The sequence below is a fragment of the Mobula birostris genome, chromosome 9 (genome assembly GCF_030028105.1).
Source record: "Mobula birostris isolate sMobBir1 chromosome 9, sMobBir1.hap1, whole genome shotgun sequence".
NCBI lineage: Eukaryota > Metazoa > Chordata > Chondrichthyes > Myliobatiformes > Myliobatidae > Mobula > Mobula birostris.
Genome location: NC_092378.1, coordinates 64,464,251 through 64,484,008, shown reverse-complemented (window position 1 = coordinate 64,484,008; position 19,758 = coordinate 64,464,251). Strand labels below are relative to the sequence as shown.

Below are 19,758 nucleotides of genomic sequence, written 5' to 3'. Positions count from 1 at the left end.
TACGCTTGGTATGCTAGTTTTAGTTAATTGGTTATTTTACAGTACCTGTGATTTTTACCCGGTGAACATTGTATTGGTATGTTGGTTAGGTTATCAAGTAAGAGTCACAGTTCTACCTCATGGCCCATCACTTCTGAGCCCATCGACAATGATCCTACATCAATCCTGTTCTTCCCAGCCCACCCTACAATCCTGCCATCCACCTCCACTAGGGTTAACTTTAAAGTAACCACATGGAAGGAAACTGGAACACTTGGCAAATGGATGACAGACTTCATGCAGACAGCGTTTGAGGTCAGAATCGAACCGGGGTCTCTAGAACTGTGAGGCAGCTACACTAGCTATGTCTAAACTGGGGTTTTCAACCTGGGGTCCACGGACTCTTGTTTAATGGTAGAAGTCTATGGCATGAAAAAGGTTGGGAAGTCCTGCTCCAAACCATTGTCTTGTCATTTGTACGTGGAATCTTAGATCAAAATTAGTCTGGGTGGAGCTTGGATTTCACCACTGCAGCTGGGGAGTTTAAATTTGGTTAATTCAAAACCCATCTGGTTTAATATCACTCTGGAATGAAACTCCAGACTATTTGGAGAGAAATGGTGAGGATGGAGGGTGGGTATGAAAGTATAATTTGGGTTTTTTTTTTTTGTTGGTGTGCTCTGGGAATAGGCAAGACAACTGAACTAGCGGGGTTGACCTGAACACAAGAAATAGGGACCGGCCACTTCAACTTCTTCCACCGTTGAATAAGGCCATGGCTGATCTGATTCTAACTTTGCCTCTGCATTCCTGTTGACTCCTTGCTCATCAAGAATCTGTCAACCTCTGCATTTAAAATATTCAAGTTCTCTCATTCAGCCTCTCCTTCATAAAGATTTTCAAAGGTTCCACTCTGTTCGTCAGCACCAATTCCAGCACACAGACTGGAGTGCGTTTGCTGCCCATGCCACCACAGACTCTCAGATTAACATTAACTTATCTACCAACTCTGTCCTTGAGCACATCAACAAGTGTGTAGATAGTGACATCACAAAAACAAATAAAAGTTTTCCCCAGTCAGAAACCATGGATGAACAGAGGGGTTCGTCTCCTGTTCAAAGCCACAGATTCAACCTTCAGGTCTGGAGACCAGGAGGCTTGCAGCTCAGCCAGGGCCAACCTGAGGAGGGGAATCTCTCAGGCTAAACACATGTACAAACAGAGAACCGAGGAGCATTTCAACTCCTCGGACCCCCAGTGCATGTGGCATGGCATACAGGTCATTACAGACTTCAAACCACTTAGTACTGTGACCCTTCCAGCTCTGCTTCCCTCCCTGATGAGCTCAATTACTTCTTCGCTCACCTTGACTGAGAGAACAAGGAGGTCACCCTCAAAGCGGATCTCCCACCTGGTGAACTGCCTCTCACTTTCCACCTCTAACGTTTGCACCGCCCTGAGCAGGGTGAATATAGAGAAGGCAGCTGGTCCGGATGGTATACCTGGCCGTGTGCTCAGAGTCTGTGCAGGGCAGTTGGCCAGGGTCTTCACGGACACTTTCAATCTGTCCCTGGCCCAGGCATTTGTCCCCACAAGCTTCAAGATTGCCACCATCGTGCCAGTGCCAAAGCATTCCACTGCCACAGGCCTGAATGTCTTCCGCCCAGTTGCATTCATTCCCATCATTGCAAAGTGCTCTGAGAACTGGTTCTGTCACACCTGAAATCCTGTCTGCCCACTACCCTGGACCCCCCCCCCCCCCATCAATTTGCCTATCGCACCAACAGGTCTACAGAGGACGCCATCTCCACGGCACTTCACTCTGCCCTCACCCACCTGGACAGCCCCAACTCTTACGTCAGAATGCTGTTCATTGACTTTAGTTCAGCATTCAATACTGTGATCCCCTCCAAGCTGATCGCCAAACTTCACCAGCTTGGTATCAGTTCATCCCTCTGCAATTGGACCCTGGACTTTCTGACTAACAGACCCCAATCTGTTAAGTTCTCCTCCTCCATTCTCACCCTGAATACCGACGTGCTTCAAAGCTATGTGCTGAGCCCTCTTCTGTACTCACTTTTCACCTATGACTGTGTTCTTGTACATGGTTCTAACTCCATAATCAAGTTCACAGACGACACCATGGTGGTTGGCCTGATCAGAGGGGCTGACGAGACGGCCTACAGGGACGAGGTCCAGCACCTGGCCGCATGGTGTGCCAATAACAGCCTGGCCCTTAACACCCAGAAGACCAAGGAGATTATTGTGGACTTCAGGCATGCTAGGGGCCATATTCATGTCCCCATCTACATCAGCGGAGCTGTAGTGGAGTATGTATCAAGCTCAAAATTCCTTGTTGTCCACATTTCCGATTATCTCACCTGGTCCCTGAACACCTCCATCCTGATCAAAAAGGCGCAACAGCGCCTTTATTTCCTGTGAAGCATCAAGAAAGCTCACCTCTGTCCCAGGATACTGACAGACTTTTACTGCTGTGCTATTGAGAGCATACTTAACCAACTACATCTCAGTGTGGTATGGTAGTTGTCCCATATCGGACCGCAAAGCACTCCAGCGTGTGGTGAAAACTGCCCAGCGGATTATCAGCACCCAATTGCCCACCATTGAGAACATCTACCATAAACGCTGCCTGGGCAGGGCGAAAAGCATTATCAAGGATGCATCTCACCCTAACCATGGACTTTTTACTCTCCTCCCATCCAGCAGGTGTCATTATACACCAGTCATTGAAAGTGGGCATGCAGGTACAGCAGGCGGTGAAAAAGGCGAATGGTATGCTGGCATTTATAGCAAGAGGATTTGAGTACAGGAGCAGGGAGGTACTACTGCAATTGTACAAGGCCTTGGTGAGACCACACCTGGAGTATTGTGTGCAGTTTTGGTCCCCTAATCTGAGGAAAGACATCCTTGCCATAGAGGGAGTACAAAGAAGGTTCATCAGATTGATTACTGGGATGGCAGGACTTTCGTATGAAGAAAGACATGAACTAGGCTTGTACTCGTTGGAATTTAGAAGATTGAGGGGGGATCTGATTGAAACATATAAAATCCTAAAGGGATTGGACAGGCTAGATGCAGGAAGATTGTTCCCGATGTTGGGGAAGTCCAGAACGAGGGGTCACAGTTTGAGGATAAAGGTGAAGCCTTTTAGGACCAAGATTAGGAAAAACTTCTTCACACAGAGTGGTGAATCTGTGGAATTCTCTGCCACAGGAAACAGTTGAGGCCAGTTCATTGGCTATATTTAAGAGGGAGTTGGATATGGCCCTTGTGGCTAGGGGGATCAGAGGGTATGGAGGGAAGGCTGGTGCAGGGTTCTGAGTTGGATGATCAGCCATGATCATAATAAATGGTGGTGCAGGCTCAAAGGGCCAAATGGCCTACTCCTGCACTTATTTTCTATGTTTTCTATGTTAGGCACTACAGGAGCCTCCACTCCCGCATCAGCAGGCTCAGGAAGAGCTTCTTCCCTGAGGCTGTGACCTGCTGAACCTCCCATCACAGCACTAAGCATTATTGCACCCATATTGTACTGTCTCAGTACTTTTATATTTGTATGCTGTAGCACTTTTTATTCGCAGTTATTTTGTAAATAATACTATTCTTTTGCGCTTCTGGTTAGATGCTAATTGCATTTCATTGGCTTTGTATCTGTACTTGGCACAATGACAATAAAGTTGAATCTAATCTTTTGTGGGAAAACAGTTGGTCTTAATGGTCAAAGCACTTGTGATTTTTTTCAGTCGGGATTCTGCCATTCCATTCTCTCCATCTCCATCCTGACTTATTACGGGCACACTGCTCTAGACGATGACAAACCAGGCTTTAGCAGGGTTGTGCACAAATCCTGCTATTACATTTGCAAGAAAAAATTTGTGAACCCTTTGCAATTACCTGTTTTTATGCATTAATTACTTATAAAATGTGGTCTGATCTTCATCTAGAGAAGAAGAAGAAAGCCCTTAACTCTGAGTGGAGTCATCGGGACGCCGTTGTGATGGCGTTTTTTTTTTAGCAGGCTTTCTTATTTTTATGAGGCCAAGTTGCTAGCTCGATGCTCAATCCAGCGCAGATGGAAAGTGTGCAAGGGAGCCGGCTGGATTCGAACTCGGGAGCCTTTGCTCTGAAGTCCAGCGCTGATGCCACTATGCAACCAGCCAGCTGATCTTCATCTAAGTCGCAATAATAGACAAACACAATCTGCCTAAACTAATAATACACAAACAATTGTAATTTTCATGTCTTTTTTGAACATATTGTTTGATCATTTACAGTCCAGGCTAGAAGGTATGTGAACCCTTGTATTTAATAACTGGTAGAACCTACTTTAGCAGCAATAACCTCCACCAAATGTTTCCTGTAACTGCTGATCAGACTTGCACAATGGTGAGGAGAAATTTTCGACCATTTCTCTGTAGAAAACTGTCTCATTTCATCAATATTTCTTGGATACCTTGCATGAACAGTCCTCTTCAGGACAGGCCACAGGATTTCAATTGAGCTAAAGTCTGGATTCTGACTTGGCCATTACAAAACACAAATTTTCTTCTTTTTAAACAACCGTGTTGTTGATTTACTTTTGCGTTTGGATCATGGTCTTGTTGCATCATCATTAAACTTTCAAGTGATGGTCCGCTACCCTGACAATCTCCTGTAAAATGCTTTGATAAAATTTTGAATTCATTGTTCCCTAACGATTGCAAGCTGTCCAGGCCCTGAGGCAGCAAAGCAGCCCCAAACCATGATGCTCCGTTCACCATGCTTCACAGTTGGTATGATGTTTTGGTGTTGGTGTGCATTTCTGCCATAACGTTCAACTTTTCTCTCATCTGTTCACAGAACATTGTCCCAGAGGCATTGTGGAACATTCAGGTGGTCTTTTGCAAACTTGAGACATGCAGCAATTTTTTTTTTTTTTTTTTTTTTTTTTTGAAGAGCAGTGGTTTCCTCCATGGTGTCCTTCACTGAACACCATTCTTATAGTGGACACACTAACAGAGACTTCAACAAGTTCTTGAGATTCCTACAGATCTTTTGCTGTTATCCTTGGGTTCTTTTTCACCTTCTTCAGCTTTTGGTGTGATGTTTGTGAGACATCCATTACTAGGGAGAGTAGTATCAGTACTGAATTTCCTCCGCTTGTAGACATTTTCTCTAACTGTGGACTGATGAGCACTCGGGTCTTTAGAAATGCTTTTGTAGCCTTTTCCAACTTAATGCATCTCTACAATTCTTCTTCTAAGGTCCTCTGAAAGTTTTGATTGAGGCATGGTGCACATACACAGATCTTTCTTGGGAAGAGCAGGCTCTGCCAGTAACCTGACTCTGTGCTTTTCTTATAGGGCATGGCACCTCTACGACCCACACCTCCAATCTCATCTCATGGATTGAAATACCTGACTCCAAATAACTTTTATAGAAGGCATTACCCTGGAGGTTCACATACTTTTTTGAACCTAGACTGTGATTGTTTAAATGGTATACTCAGTATTGATGAAAAGAAGTACAATTGCTTGTGTGATCTTAGTTTAGGCAGATTGTATGTCTGTTATTGTGACTTGGATGAAGATCAGATCACATTTTATGAGTAATTAATGCAGAAAGCCAGGTAATTGCAAAGGGTTCACGAGCTTTCTCTTGCAACTGTATGTAAAACAAAAATCTTTTTCTTTAAGATCAAAGTACAGATATGTCATCGTATACAACCCCAAGATTTGTTGTCTTGCTGGCATACTCAATACGTCAATAGAATTAATAACCATAACAGAATCAATCAACAATGGCACCAATTTGGGCGTTCCACCAGTATACAATAGAAATCAAACTGCAAATACAAAAATAAATAATAATAAATAAGCCATAAATATCGAGAACATGAGATGAGCTTTTGTCAAAGATGTAATTTTTAATGCTACACTTCTTGCATTTAAAAGATGGAAAAAAAAATGAAAACATCCCAATATTCTATGAACTTGCTTTTGAGGGAGAAGGCTGATGCACATCAGATAATTGAAAGAAATGGCTAAAATCTGATGTGATTTTATCAATTGTCATCATATTCTTTGATTTTTTTTTAATGTTTGGTGTTGTTCTTGCTGAAACTTCTAAATTGTATTAAATCATTTGATACTATGAGTCAAGGCTATTACAGCAATACAGTAAATTGGTGACAAGAATTGGTATAGAGTGTGGCGTCCACAGCAAAGATTAGTATATTATTTGAATAATCCTGTTAAACTTCCTATCTGCTCCTTTACCACTTTGAATGCATTTTTTTTAAATCCTATTTTTGTTTTGCTTTTGATGCAGATGTGCTTTTTGGATCACAGAGGATTGCGTAATAATAGTCCAAAAGTGCGAAGCAGGACAGCTTACCTGTTTTCCAGGTTCATTAAATCTCTAAGGTAGGTGATTCCTGCTTTATATCTCCCTTTTTGGATGCAGTGCTATTCATCCAGAGAATGTTCAGAAGTCAAGAATGAGGTCTGTATTTTGTAATTACTGCATTTTTATTAGGCTTTCATAACAATAAAAAGTAACTCACCAATTCACTCTGTAAGGGAGAGAGAAAGGAGGAGACTATAAGAAAAAAAATGAAGTCTTGATTATCTTATATACACTATAAACTAGCTCATTAGGGAGCTACAGTACCGTGCAAAAGTCTTGGGCACTTTTATATAGCTAGGGTGCACAAGACTTTTGCACAGTACTGTAGTCGTTTTATGTGTTGCACTGTATTGCTGCCACAAAAAGAAACAAATTTCATGGCATTTGTGAGTGATGATAAGCCTGATTCTGATATGGGTCTCTGTTGTGGTCTGAGAGGGGAGAGAGCAGGAAGCACCAGAGAGACGTTCTGTAAGTATCAGTAAGCCAATTGTTTGGAATCAAATGACCTTGCCTGGTGTCTCAGGGCTCGGTGTGCCTGCACCCAGGCCACCACCAACCCCCGGCCCAGCACTCCTCTGCCACCTGCACCACACTGCTCCCGTGGCGCTCCATCCTCACCATTCCCAACATCCTTTGCTCCTGCCAGATTTACAAACCTGCTCTCTGCTCCACATTGACAAATACAGTACTGTGTGAAAGTCTTAGATACCCTGGCTATATATGTGCTGAAGACCTTTGAACAGTACTGTAAAGTGGATTCCAGTGATAAGAGGGAGCCTATGAAATAGGTTCAGTAGCATGATAAGGGTTGCAGAGAAACCTCTATGGAATCAACTATACTACAATTACTGAAAATTCACTGGACTATTACACACATTAGGTGATTATATAAAATTATAAGCAAGCATGGGAAAGTTAAACTGCAAAAAACAAAAGTTTTGCACTCTAATCCAACACTTCATTTTTCTTCTGTTGTATTGATTGGAGAACATTTATTGAACAACTCACACAAGGTGCCAGAGGAACTCGGCAAGTCAGGTAGCATCTATAGAGGGGAATATACAGTTCGATGTTTTGGGTTGAGACCCTTCATCAGGACTTGTGCGACTTGACTGCTCCATCTCTCATATGTTCCCAGTACTCAGAAAGGCACAGAACTGATCTAGGATTATCTTGCTTCACTGGGTCTCAGGCTGAAATGTTCACTGTTTATTCCTCTCCATAGATGCTGCCTGACTTACTCCAGCATTTTGAGTGTTGTTCAAGATTTCCGGCATCTGCAGAATTGTTTGTGTTTGTATTTATTAAGCAAGTTAATTAAGAAGAATGCCCCTCTTTTTATTGTTCCTACTGTGTAGTAGTGCCTGGTTTGACACTAAATGCTGCTGCTTTTCATTATAACAAAAAGCTATTAAGTTATAAATTATCCTGCAAATGTGCAATTCATTGTTTCTTTTTCTTACAGCAAGCATATGAATCCTTATATCGAGGATATTCTGAACAGAATGCAAGATTTACTGGTACTTTCACCTTGTGTAAGTGTTGAATTTTCTTTGACTTAAAGTGGGTTAAGTCTCTTACTAGAACGAGAGTAGGTGTAGCCACTTTCACCAAATTACTGACTGGTGTCTAGAGATGTAAATTTGAATCCTATTGTGGCAGCTGGGAACTTAAATAAGAATCATAGAAACATGGAACATTACAAAACAGTACAGGTTCTTCAGCCCAAGATGTGTCGACCTTTTAACCTACACTAAGATCAACCTGACCCTTTCCTCCTACGTGGCCTTCCATTTTTTTCTATCATTCAGTGTCTTAAATGTCCCTAATGTATCTGCCTTTACCATCATGAAATTTCCTCTATACTTTCCTCAATTCACCTTAAAGTTTTGCCCACTTGTGGATTCATGTGGATTTTCATGTAAGTTTGTACAGATTTGGAATAGTACACTGTTAGTTTTATTGATGGTGATTGTGTCAGGGAAAGAAACAACAGCCTTAACTGGTTGGGAGAATTTTGTGGCTCCTCATTTGTAGTTTACTTTTAATGGTCTCAGTCTGAATGGACACAAAAAAGTGGCGTTAAGTACAGATCCTTAATAGCATTACAAATTGATATAATTTTGATTTTTTACTAAACAGGTGAGAAAATCTAGAGCTCAGAGTCTAGACCACAAAAATGTTGATGTCCAATGCAGAATGTTCTCAGAGCTGCAGTTCCATGCCACCAGGCTTATCCAGTTACCTATATTTGCCCCAAATCTCTGTAAATGCCTCCTATCTATGTACTTATTCAAATATCTTGGAAATGTTATGGTACATGCACAATGTAAAAATCATTGTAAGATGTAGTTTAATACAACAGTAGCGTAGTGATAAGCATAATGCTTTACAGTGCCAGCAATCTGGGCTCAATTTCCATTGTTCTCTCTAAGGAGTTTGTATGCTCTCCTCTGGACCACACGGGTTTTCTCCGGCTGCTCTGGTTTCCTCCCACATTCCAAATGTATACTGGTTAGGATTAGTGCGTTGGGTGTATGCTATGTTGGTAGTGGAAGCATGGAGACACTTGCAGACTGACACCAGCACATCCTCAGCCTGTGTTGGTCATCGGTGCAAACAACATTTCACTGTATGTTTCATTGCACACGTAACAAATAAAGCCAAACTTTTCTTTCTTTGAATCTGTGAAGCCCCTTGAGATTTTAACTTTGTTGAACAAGTAGTGAAAAAAGTTATTGTTTTAAGTTGTAAGTGTTTTGTGTACAATACAGAAAGTCAGAGGTAGCTTTTACACAGTTGTGGGTGGTTGGAAGAGGCAGATATATTCAGGACATGTAAGAGATTTTTGGGTAGGTACATGGATGATAGAAAAATGGAGGGGTATGTGGGTGGGTAGGGTTAGATTGAGCTTGGAGTAGGTTAAAAGGTCAGGACACACTGGGGACTGAAGGACCTGTGCTGTGTTGCACTGTTCTATGTTTTATGACTGCAAACTGACTCTCTCTCCCAACCCCCCTTTCCTTTCTGTACCAATAAAATGCCAACATTCATATTACAAGCATTTTCTGTAGGCAATTATTGTTATGTTAGATTGTAATGGCCTTCTTCGGTCCATTTCAGGAAAACGGATTCCAGACGTTGTTGAGCAGCGACGACCAATTGTTTATTTATGAAACAGCAGGCGTACTGATTGTGAATAGTGAATACCCAGCAGAGAGGAAGCAGACTTTGATGAGGGACTTGCTCACTCCACTGATGGAGAAATTCAAGGTATATTTAGAGAAACTCCTAACAGAGCAGGACGAAGAGAGACAAACTGTACTGGCAGACTGCCTAAATCACGCTGTGGGCTTTGCAAGGTTGGTACTCTTTTAAAAACAAGCTTGTGCCTTTATTAATGGCCTGTTTGTAGAGGCCTGTTATTTATTTTTTATTGATCCTGAACTGACTTCAATTTTGAAAGGGGCAACATGCTTGTAATACAATAGCTTTGCAAGTCTCCTTCAGCACTTTCCTCCAGGTAAAATTCAGTTTGATGACCACAAGTCATTTTGAAGAACTTGCCAAATGAGCGTGGTATTGGAAAAAGAATTTCAATGCAGATAAAGTAAAAGGCATTCAATATATTGATTAAGAATGTTATATATGTATGAGTTGGATGAAAAGAAATCTAAAAGGCCTGAAGATACAGTAATGTATAAATTACTATGTTCTTCAAAATTACAGGGCTTTGTGGTTTATTTTTAGAGAGATTGTATTGATAAGAAGAGGCAGTGGTAAACTTTTATTTAATCTGGTATTTGAAATAGTATATTATTTTTGGTTGTGTTTTTTTTTTTTTTTTTTTTTTTTAAAAGACATCCGTTAGTCTTGCGAGACCATGAATCCGTACCTGAAAAGTCTTCACTCTCCAGGGTGCAGGCCTGGGCAAAGTTGTATGGAAGACTGGCAGTTGTCCATGCTGCAAGTGTCTCCTCTCTATGACACCGATGTTGTCCAAGGGAAGGGCAAGGGGCGATACAGCTCGGAACCAGTGTCATCGCAGAGCACTGTGTGGTTAAGTGCCTTGCTCGAGGACACAATGTGCTGCCTTGGCTGGGGCTTGAACTCCCGTCCTTGAGGTCGCTAGTCGAATGCCTTAACCACTCGGCCACGTGGCCACACATTGCTATAAGCATAAAAATACATGAATGTAGAAAACATTTACAACAAAGTTGCTATCAGAAATTCAATGATTTCCTTATGGGAAAAGACATCGCCTCTCCCTTCATGTAATTTGATGATGAGAATCCTAATAGTCGTCTTCAAATTTGTGAAGTTGACGGAATAGAGGCATGGTGTATTTCCACTTGTCGGAAAGCATATGGGGACAACCAGTATGAGATTAACACAGGAAATTCCATGGGGAATGATAACAATCTACGGAGTATAAGCTTAAACTCTTACATCGGGAAGGATGTAAAAAGACTCGATTGTTGCTTTAACAGGGGTGGCAAACCTATGGCACGTAGCATGCACTGCCACCTCTTGTTTCTTTAAAACCCACCCATAGTAAGAAGGTACATAATGTTTACTGCTAAAAGAGGCAGTAAATGATTTTTTACAGCCTGAGAGTAGTGAGTTGTTTTCACAGGCACTATCTCACGCCAGCTTGACGTCAGCCAGACAGTTGCGAGAACATGTGACGTTTGAAATCCTCACGGAACTGGTGTACACATCAGTGTTTGGATAATAAACTGTTACAGTAACAACACTATTTAGAAGTGATGCTGTTTTCAATAGTCTTTTTAAAAGATTAACATAAATATTAAAACAATGAATGCACAAAAATAAGCAACAGGGTTCATCCTTTTTGCTTAAGTCCATAATTATTGTTACTAATTAAGTAATCAATGATCATCTCTGGTCAGAATTACCATGACACAAGAAAATTCTTTAGATCATTGCCAGTTTGGGCACAGGTTCTCAAAAAAGGTTTGCCACCCCTGACAATGGACTTTTAACTCATCATTCAGCCCGTCAAGCCCATGCAAGCTATCAGCAGATCAATACCAATCTCCTCCCCACACCCCCCCAGCTTCTTTATTAGCACTTCAACTCATTCTCCTGCTTGGGCCGCGTGTCCTGTTTCTGCACAGCACATGTAATTCTGTGAATTGAACTGTGGCCCCTTGGTCAGCATTAAGTCCACCTTTCTCATTTGGTTTTCAGCCGCACCAGTAAGGCCTTCAGCAACAAGCAGACTGTGAAGCAGTGTGGTTGTTCAGAAGTGTATCGCGACTGTCTGCAAACATTCCTGCCCTCTCTGAGTTGCCCTTTGCAGAAGGAGGTGCTACGGAGTGGAGTTCGGACATTTCTTCACAGAATGATCATCTGTTTAGAGGAAGAAGTTCTTCCGTTCATTCCTACTGCCTCGGAACACATGCTCAAGGACTGTGAGGCAAAGGACCTTCAAGAATTTATTCCACTTATTAATCAAATCACAGCTAAATTTAAGGTACTGATTTAACTTCTGTTTTTAAATAGTTTCAAAGTTCAGAGTAAATTTAATATAGAAGTATGTATGTGTTGCCATATACTCTACTGAAATTCATTTTCTTGCAGGCATTTATGGGGAGGGGAAACAAATGTAATAGAAAAACTATACATAGCAGGCAAAGATCCTATGTGCAAAAGTGGGAAAATAGCCTGTACAAATAAAAAATAGTCCTTGAAAGTGGTCTGTAGGTCGTAATATCAGTTTAAAGTAGTGGTGATTGAAGCTATCCACGCCAGTTCAGGGGCTTGATGGTTGAAGGGTAATAACTGTTCCTGAACCTGGTGGCGTGGGACCCAAGGCTCCTGTACCTCCTGCCTGATGGTAGTGATGAGAAGAGAGCATGGGCTGTATGGTGGAGGCTGGGGGTTTTTGATGATGGATGCATTTTGTGGTAGCAGTACATGTAAATGTGCTCAGAGGTAGGGAGGGCTTTGCCTGTCATGGACTGGCCTGTATCCACCACTTTCTTTAGCCTTTTGTTTTCCTTACTCTTGTTGCTTCCACACCAGTTCGTGATACAGCTAGTCAGGATGCTCTCCACAGTGCCTTTACAGAAACTCATCAGGGATTTTGGTGACATGCTGAATCTATGCAAACTTCTAAGAAAGTCTAGGAGCTGTTGTTCCTTCTTTGTGCTGACAATTGTGTGCTGGTCCCAGGACAGATCCTCTGATACGCTAACGCTAAGGAATTTAAAACCTATATAAGTTGGCTTTCTAACCAACCCAGTTGTCCTGGTTTAATTCTGTCCTTCAAGTGAGAAGTTTTGGTTCAAGAGGCTTGAGCACAAAGTCTAGGCAGATGCTCTCAAGAAGCAAACATGCCTTTCGTATTGGTGGAGCTGCTGCCTTTGTGGTCAGGCATTATATCACGGGTCCTGTGTAGCTGGATGCAAGGGATCGCAAAGGTCAGGCAGCTTCTCTGGAGGGGGAATCAACAGTTGACATTTCAGGCCACAACCCTTCATCAGGGCTGGGAAAGAAGGCAGGAGTCAGAATAAGAAGGTGGGGGAATGGGCCAGAGTACAAGCTTGGCAGATAATCAGTGACACCAAGTGAGGGGGAAGGTGGGGTGTGAGGGGGGGGCGGAATAAAGTAAGACACTGGGAAGTGATGGGTGAAAGAGATACAGTATTGTACAAAGGTCTTAGCACATTTGTATAGCAAGGGTATTTCTCTGAACTGATACCGCAAAACAAAGAACACATTTTATGGCATATTTGAGTGATGATAAACCTGATTCTGATATGGGTCTCTATTGTGGATTGAGAGTGAGAAGGAGGCAGGGGAATAGTGGTTGGAGAAAAAGAGAAGGGAGAGAGGAGGGAGTGGGAAGCACCCGAGACATTCTATAATGATCAATAAACCAGTTGTTTGGAGTCAAATGACCTTGCCTGGTGTCTCAGGACTGGCTGTGTCTGCACCCACACCACCCCCCATCCCGGCACTCCTCTGCCACCGGTCCCACGCCACTCTGTGGTACACCACCCTCACCATTCCCAACATCCTTTGCTCCTGCCAGATTTACAAACTCACTTTCTGCTTCACATTGACAAGTACAATACTGTGCAAAAGTCTTAGGCACCCTAGCTCTAATATAGAGAGACACACAAGTTTGTGTGTGTGTACATATGTGTATGTATATGTATATATACAGTAGCATTCAAAAATTTGGGCACCCCGGTCAAAATTTCTGTTACTGTGAATAGCTAAGCAAGTAAAAGATGAACTGAATTCCAAAAGGCATGAAGTTAAAGATGACACATTTCTTTAATACTTTAAGCAAGATTACTTTTTTTTCCATCTTTTACAGTTTCAAAATAATGAAAAAGGAAAAGGGCTTAAAGCAAAAGTTTGGGCACCCTGCATGGCAGTACTTAGTAACAACCCCTTTGGCAAGTATCACAGCTTGCAAAACGCTTTTTGCAGCCAGCTAAGAGTCTTTCAATTCTTGTTTGGGGGATTTTCGCCCAGTCTTCCTTGCAAAAGGCTTCTAGTTCTGTGAGACTCTTGGGCCATCTTGCATGCACTGCTCTTTTGAGGTCTATCCACAGATTTTCGATGATGTTTAGGTCAGGGGACTGTGAGGGCCATGGCAAAAGCTTCAGCTTGCGCCTCTTGAGGTAGTCCATTGTGGATTTTGAGGTGTGTTTAGGATCATTATCCTGTTGTAGAAGCCATCCTCTTTTCATCTTTGGCTTTTTTTTTTTACAGACAGTGTGATGTTTGCTTGGTATTTAATTGAATTCATTCTTCCCTCTACTAGTAAATGCTCCCCATGCCACTGGCTGCAACACAAGCCCAGAACATGATCGATCCACCCCTGTGCTTAACAGTTGGAGAGGGGTTCTTTTCATGAAATTCTGCAACCTTTTTTCTCCAAACGTACCTTTGCTCATTGTGGCCAAAAAGTTCGAGTTTAACCTCATCAGTCCACAGGACTTGTTTCCAAAATGCATCAGGCTCGTTTAGATGTTCCTTTGAACCTTTTGAATAGAACTTTTTGGCCGCAATGAGCAAAGGTATGTTTGGAGAAGAAAGGATGCAGAATTTCATAAAAAGAACCCCTCTCCAACTGCTCAGCACAGGGATGGATCGATCATATTTTGGGCTTGTGTTGCAGCCAGTGGCACGGGGAACATTTCACTGGTAGAGGGAAGAATGAATTCAATTAAATACCTGCAAATTCTGGAAGCAAACGTCACACCATTTGTAAAAAAAAAAAGCCGAAGATGAGAAGAGGATGGCTTCTACAAGATAATGAACCTAAGCACACCTTAAAATCCACAACAGACTACCTCAAGAGGCACAAGCTGAAGTTTTTGCCATGGCCCTCACAGTCCCCTCATCGAGAATCTGTGGATAGACCTCAAAAGAGCAGTGCATGCAAGACGGCCCAAGAATCTCACAGAACTAGAAGCCTTTTGCAAAGAAGAATGGGTGAAAATCCCACAAACAGGAATTGCAAGACTCTTAGCTGGCTACAAAAAGTATTTACAAGCTGTGATACTTGCCAAAGGGGGTGTTACTAAGTACTGTCATGCAGGGTGCCCAAACTTTTACTTCAGGCCCTTTTCCTTTTTTGTTATTTTGAAACTAAAAGATGGAAATAGAGAAGTTTTCTTGCTTAAAATATTAAATCTGTCATCTTTAACCTTATGCCTTTTGGAAATCAGTTCATCTTTTACTCGCTTAGCTATTCACAGTAACAGAAATTTTGACCAGGGGTACCCTGTGTGTGTGTGTGTGTTAAACCACTTTATCAGAACTTTATCTAGTTGTGAATATCTTCCATCTTTCATTGTTTTCCTTATGCACATCTGATTTTTTGATTCACTGTCAGCAACGGACTGCAGCTACTTTTCCTGTTGTTTCTTTATATCATGAACTGTAGAAGAGCCAGTGTTATACAAGTCACATAAACTTTTCACACCACTGTCAAGTTTTTTCAGAACTTCCACCTTGCCTTGTATAGATAACGTATGGTGTTTGCGCTTTACATCACAAGAAGCACTTCCTTTATTCAATGAAGACCTGACTGGGGCTAGATAATCACAGATTATAAAAATAAATGTAGAATAACACAGAGGAACAACTTGCTTCTTTTAAAGACTGTGTCAACAGCTATTTCTACTAATGGTGCCACCAAGATGGTGGCGACGGGTTGGCATGGCAATGCAGGAAATTTGAAATTAGGCTGGTGAAAATTATGTCCAAAGCAGCGGTGGAACCGGATTACTGATTGCTGAATGGTCAACCTGTAGTTGAAGAGAAAAACCTGTTCTTGAACTTGGTAATGTGGGACTTCAGCCTTCTATATTTCCTGCCCAATGGTAGCTGTGAGAAGATGGCATGAGGGATGTTGGTGACCTTTGGATGTGCCTCATGTAGATGCTACCACTGGTGGGCAGGATGTGCCCGTGGTGAGTGCATTACTCTGCAGTGTCTGGGCAGTTGAATTGCCGTACCAAACAATTGGTTGCAGTAAATTGCCCATATTGTGTAGGTGCGTGGGAGAATTGGACAGGAGTTGGTCAGAATGTGAAGGCAATAAGATAAGTGGCTAGTTTAGGGTTCATGTAAATGGGTGTTTGCTAGTTGGCATGGAGTGAGAGGGTCAAAGATCCTGTTGCAGTTCTGTGTATCTCTGTGAAGTGCTGACTTCACAACCAGCAGTCTTGTCAATGTTCGTGGAATTACTTTGGGCAAGCACTGTGATATTTGCCTGCATAACTCTACTGAAATCTATGCATGAAAGGGCATCAACCTTTAAGATTAATTGTTTCTGTCTCTACAAATGCTGCCTTCTCTCAGTATTTCTAGCATTTTGTTCGTTTCACTTCTTTAATTATGTCATATATTTTAGCCTACGTGGAAGGCCATTTGGGCTATCATTTTGGCTTTTTGAAATGGCTGTCCAATTAATTTCAGATCATTTTAATTAATAATTATTAGAGTTATTTGTCTCCTGTATGTCGAAATGTCCAGTTTGAGTCACTGATCAACACGGTCTGGGGATGTGTTTAGGGTGGCCCACAGCTTACTATCACGTATGTCTTTGGAAACTGGAGAGCCCAGAGGAAACCCACATGAGGAGAACATATTTGCAGATGGCATTGGGAATTGAACCCTGATCTTCTGATCGCTGGCACTGTAAAGCATTATGCAAATGTCTACACTGCAGTTTTGCTCTTGAGAGTTGATAGTATACATACTACCCTGACCCCTAGAATGTCAACAATCCTCTCTCTTCCCCCCGCTCCCCCCCCCCACACACAGATGCTGCTCGGCCCACTTGAGTTCCTATAGCAGATTTTATTGTTTTACCTGATTTATTTTTATGTTGCCCTTCAAGAACTCGGCTGTGTTTTATTACTGAACAAATGTCAAATGGGAGTACGTGTCAGACTCTGAGCTTGATATTTTGGTGTCTAGTCTAGAAGGAGTCTGTCACTCCTTGTGTAACAGTACTATTTGTACAGTTGCAAGAAAAAGTTTGGAACCCTTTGCAGTTACCTGGTTTTCTGCATTAATTACTCATAAAATGTGGTCTGATCTTTATCCAAGCCATGATAATACATTCTGCCTAAAATAATAACATGCAAACAATTGTACTTCTCATCAATACCATCAATACTGAGTACAACATAATCACAGTCTAGGTTCAAAAAAATGTGAACCTCTGGGTGTAATGCCTCATTCAAAAGCTATTTGAATGAGTTGAGATTGGAGGTGTGGGTTGCAGAGGAGCCCTGCCATATATACATATATTATAAAAAAAGACACACAAAGTCAGGTTACTGACAGAGCCTGCTCTTCTCAAGAAAGATCTGTTTATGTGCCCCATCCCTCGATCAAAACAAATTTCAGAGGACCTTAAAAAAAGAATTATAGAATGCATGAAGCTGGAAAAGGCTACAGAAGAATTTCTAAAGACCTGAGTGTTCATCAGTCCACAGTGAGAGAAATTGTCTACAAGTGGAGGAAATGCAGTACTGTTGATACTCTCCCTAGGAATGGTTGCTGAAGGAGGTATAAAAGAACCCAAGGGTAACAGAGAAAGATCTGCAGAAATCTCAGGAACTTGCTAAAGTTTCTGTTCATGTGTTCACTATAAGAAAAGCACTGAACAAGAATGGTGTTCATGCGAGGACACCACAGAGGAAACCACTGCTCTTCAAAAAAAACATTGCTGCATGTCTCAAGTTTTCAAAAGGCCACCTGGATCCCTAGAACAGAGAGATCTAGGAATAATGGTGCATCGTTCCGTGAAGGTGGAATCTCGTGTTGATAGGGTGGTGAAGAAACCTTTTGATATGCTGGCCTTTATAAATCAGAGCATTGAGTATAGGAATTGGGATGTAATGTTGAAATTGTACAAGGCATTGGTAAGGCCAAATTTGGAGTATTGTGTACAGTTCTGGTCATCCAATTATAGGAAAGATGTCAACAAAATTGAGAGAGTACAGGGAAGATTTACCAGAATGTTACCTGGGTTTCATCTAAGTTACAGAGAAAGGTTGAACAAATTGGGTCTTTATTCTTTGGAGCGTAGAAGGTTGAGGGGGGACTCGATAGAGGTATTTAAAATTATGAGGGGGATAGATAGAGTTGACGTGGATAGGCTTTTTCCATTGAGAGTGGGGGAGATTGAAACAGGACATGAGTTGAGAGTAAAAGGGCAAAAGTTTAGGGGTAACATGAGGGGGAACTTCTTTACTCAGAAAGTGGTAGCTGTGTGGAATGAGCTTTCAGCAGAAGTGGTTGATGTGTCTTTATCAATTCGTTATTCAGTCGGAGAAAACACTCAGAGGCTACGTTTTCGCTCGAGCAATTCTTTATTTAATTTGATCCGAGGAGAGGTAACCACCATACGCATCTACAGCGTCTGGCAATCAACTCTGCCTAGCACGAGTACAAGGTTACATTTATATCCAGGAAAAAAAGGTTTCAGTTAGCACCTGTTTCCCCTGTCCACGCTTGTGACGGTTTGTGGTTAGCAATTTCATCATGGTCACAATAGCTTCACGTGCAGAGGTACTGGTCAGTAAGCACCTCTGTTTTAAGAAATGAGCATGCAGTTGCAACATCCTAACCGTGCCCGGTTCTGTTGTCTAGTTCCTGCCCCTGCTATATTTTCCAGGTTACATACACCATTTAACCCTTCCTATCCCGTACTCTAATCCCCCTTTTCACTTACACAGATGCAGGTTCGATGTCATTTAAAGTTAAATTGGATAGCTCTATGGACAGGAAAGGAATGAAGGGTTATGGGCTGAATGCAGTTGGTGGGACTGGGTGAGAGTAAGAGTTTGGCATGAACTAGAAGGGCCGAGATGACTTTTTTCCATGCTGTAATTGTTATATGGGTCCACAATGCTTATGGGACAGGTTCTGTGGACAGAGAGACAAAAGTTGAACTTTCTGGCAGAAATGCACACCGTTATGAATGGGGGGGGGGGAAGGGCACTGCACACCAACACCAAAACCTTATCCCAACTGTGAAGAATGGTGGAAGAAGCATCATGATGTGGGGCCGCTTTGCTGCCTCAGGCCCTGGACACCGTGCAATCATTGAGGGGACAATGAATTCAAAATTGTATCAAGACACTTTACAGGGGAATGTCAAGGTAGCGATCTGTCACCTGAAGCTTAATAGAAGTTGGATAATGCAACAAGACAATGATCCAAAACATAAGAGTAAATCTACAACAGAATGGTTTAAAAAAAGAAGAAAATTTGTGTTTTGGAATGGCCAAGTCAGTCCATTCCAACCCTAACCCAATTGCGATACTGTGACATGTCCTGAAGAGGGCTGTTCGTGCAAAGTATCCCAGAAATAATGATGAACTGAAACAGTTTTGTATGGAGGAATGGTCAAAATTCCTCCTCACTGTTATTCAAGTGTGATCAGCAGCTACAGGAAACGTTTGGTGGAGATCATTGCTGCTAAAGGGCATTCTATCAGTTATTAAATACAAGGGTTTGCATACTTTTTCCAGCCTGGACTGTGATTGAATAAATGTGTTCAATAAAGACATGAAAAGAACAAGTGTTTGTGTGGTACAACTTGGATCTGGGCCGTACCCTCCAAATATCCGGACCCGCCTCTCGTTTTTTCTGCACTACCTTACTTTCCCTTTTCTATTTTCTATTTATGATGTATAATTTAAATTTTTACTATTTACTATTGATTTGTAATCCAGGGAGTGGGAAGCGCAGAATCAAATATCGCTGTGATGATTGTACGCTCTAGTATCAACTGTTTGGCGACAATAAAGTTAAAGTTATTAGTTTAGGCAGATTGTGTTTGTCTATTATTGTAAC

The 19,758-nt window shown here is 41.9% G+C and overlaps 1 protein-coding gene across 3 annotated transcripts in view; it reads left to right on the top strand.

The window, feature by feature from the left end:
• Positions 1-19,758, top strand: part of xpot (exportin, tRNA (nuclear export receptor for tRNAs)) — an 85,223-nt gene that overhangs the window by 48,489 nt on the left and 16,976 nt on the right. For all 3 annotated transcript variants that reach the window (XM_072268189.1, XM_072268190.1, XM_072268188.1), the window contains exons 15-18: positions 6,310-6,404; positions 7,856-7,925; positions 9,514-9,752; positions 11,605-11,890. In XM_072268189.1, the coding sequence (XP_072124290.1) occupies positions 6,310-6,404; positions 7,856-7,925; positions 9,514-9,752; positions 11,605-11,890 (690 nt within the window). The remainder of the gene's footprint in view (positions 1-6,309; positions 6,405-7,855; positions 7,926-9,513; positions 9,753-11,604; positions 11,891-19,758) is intronic.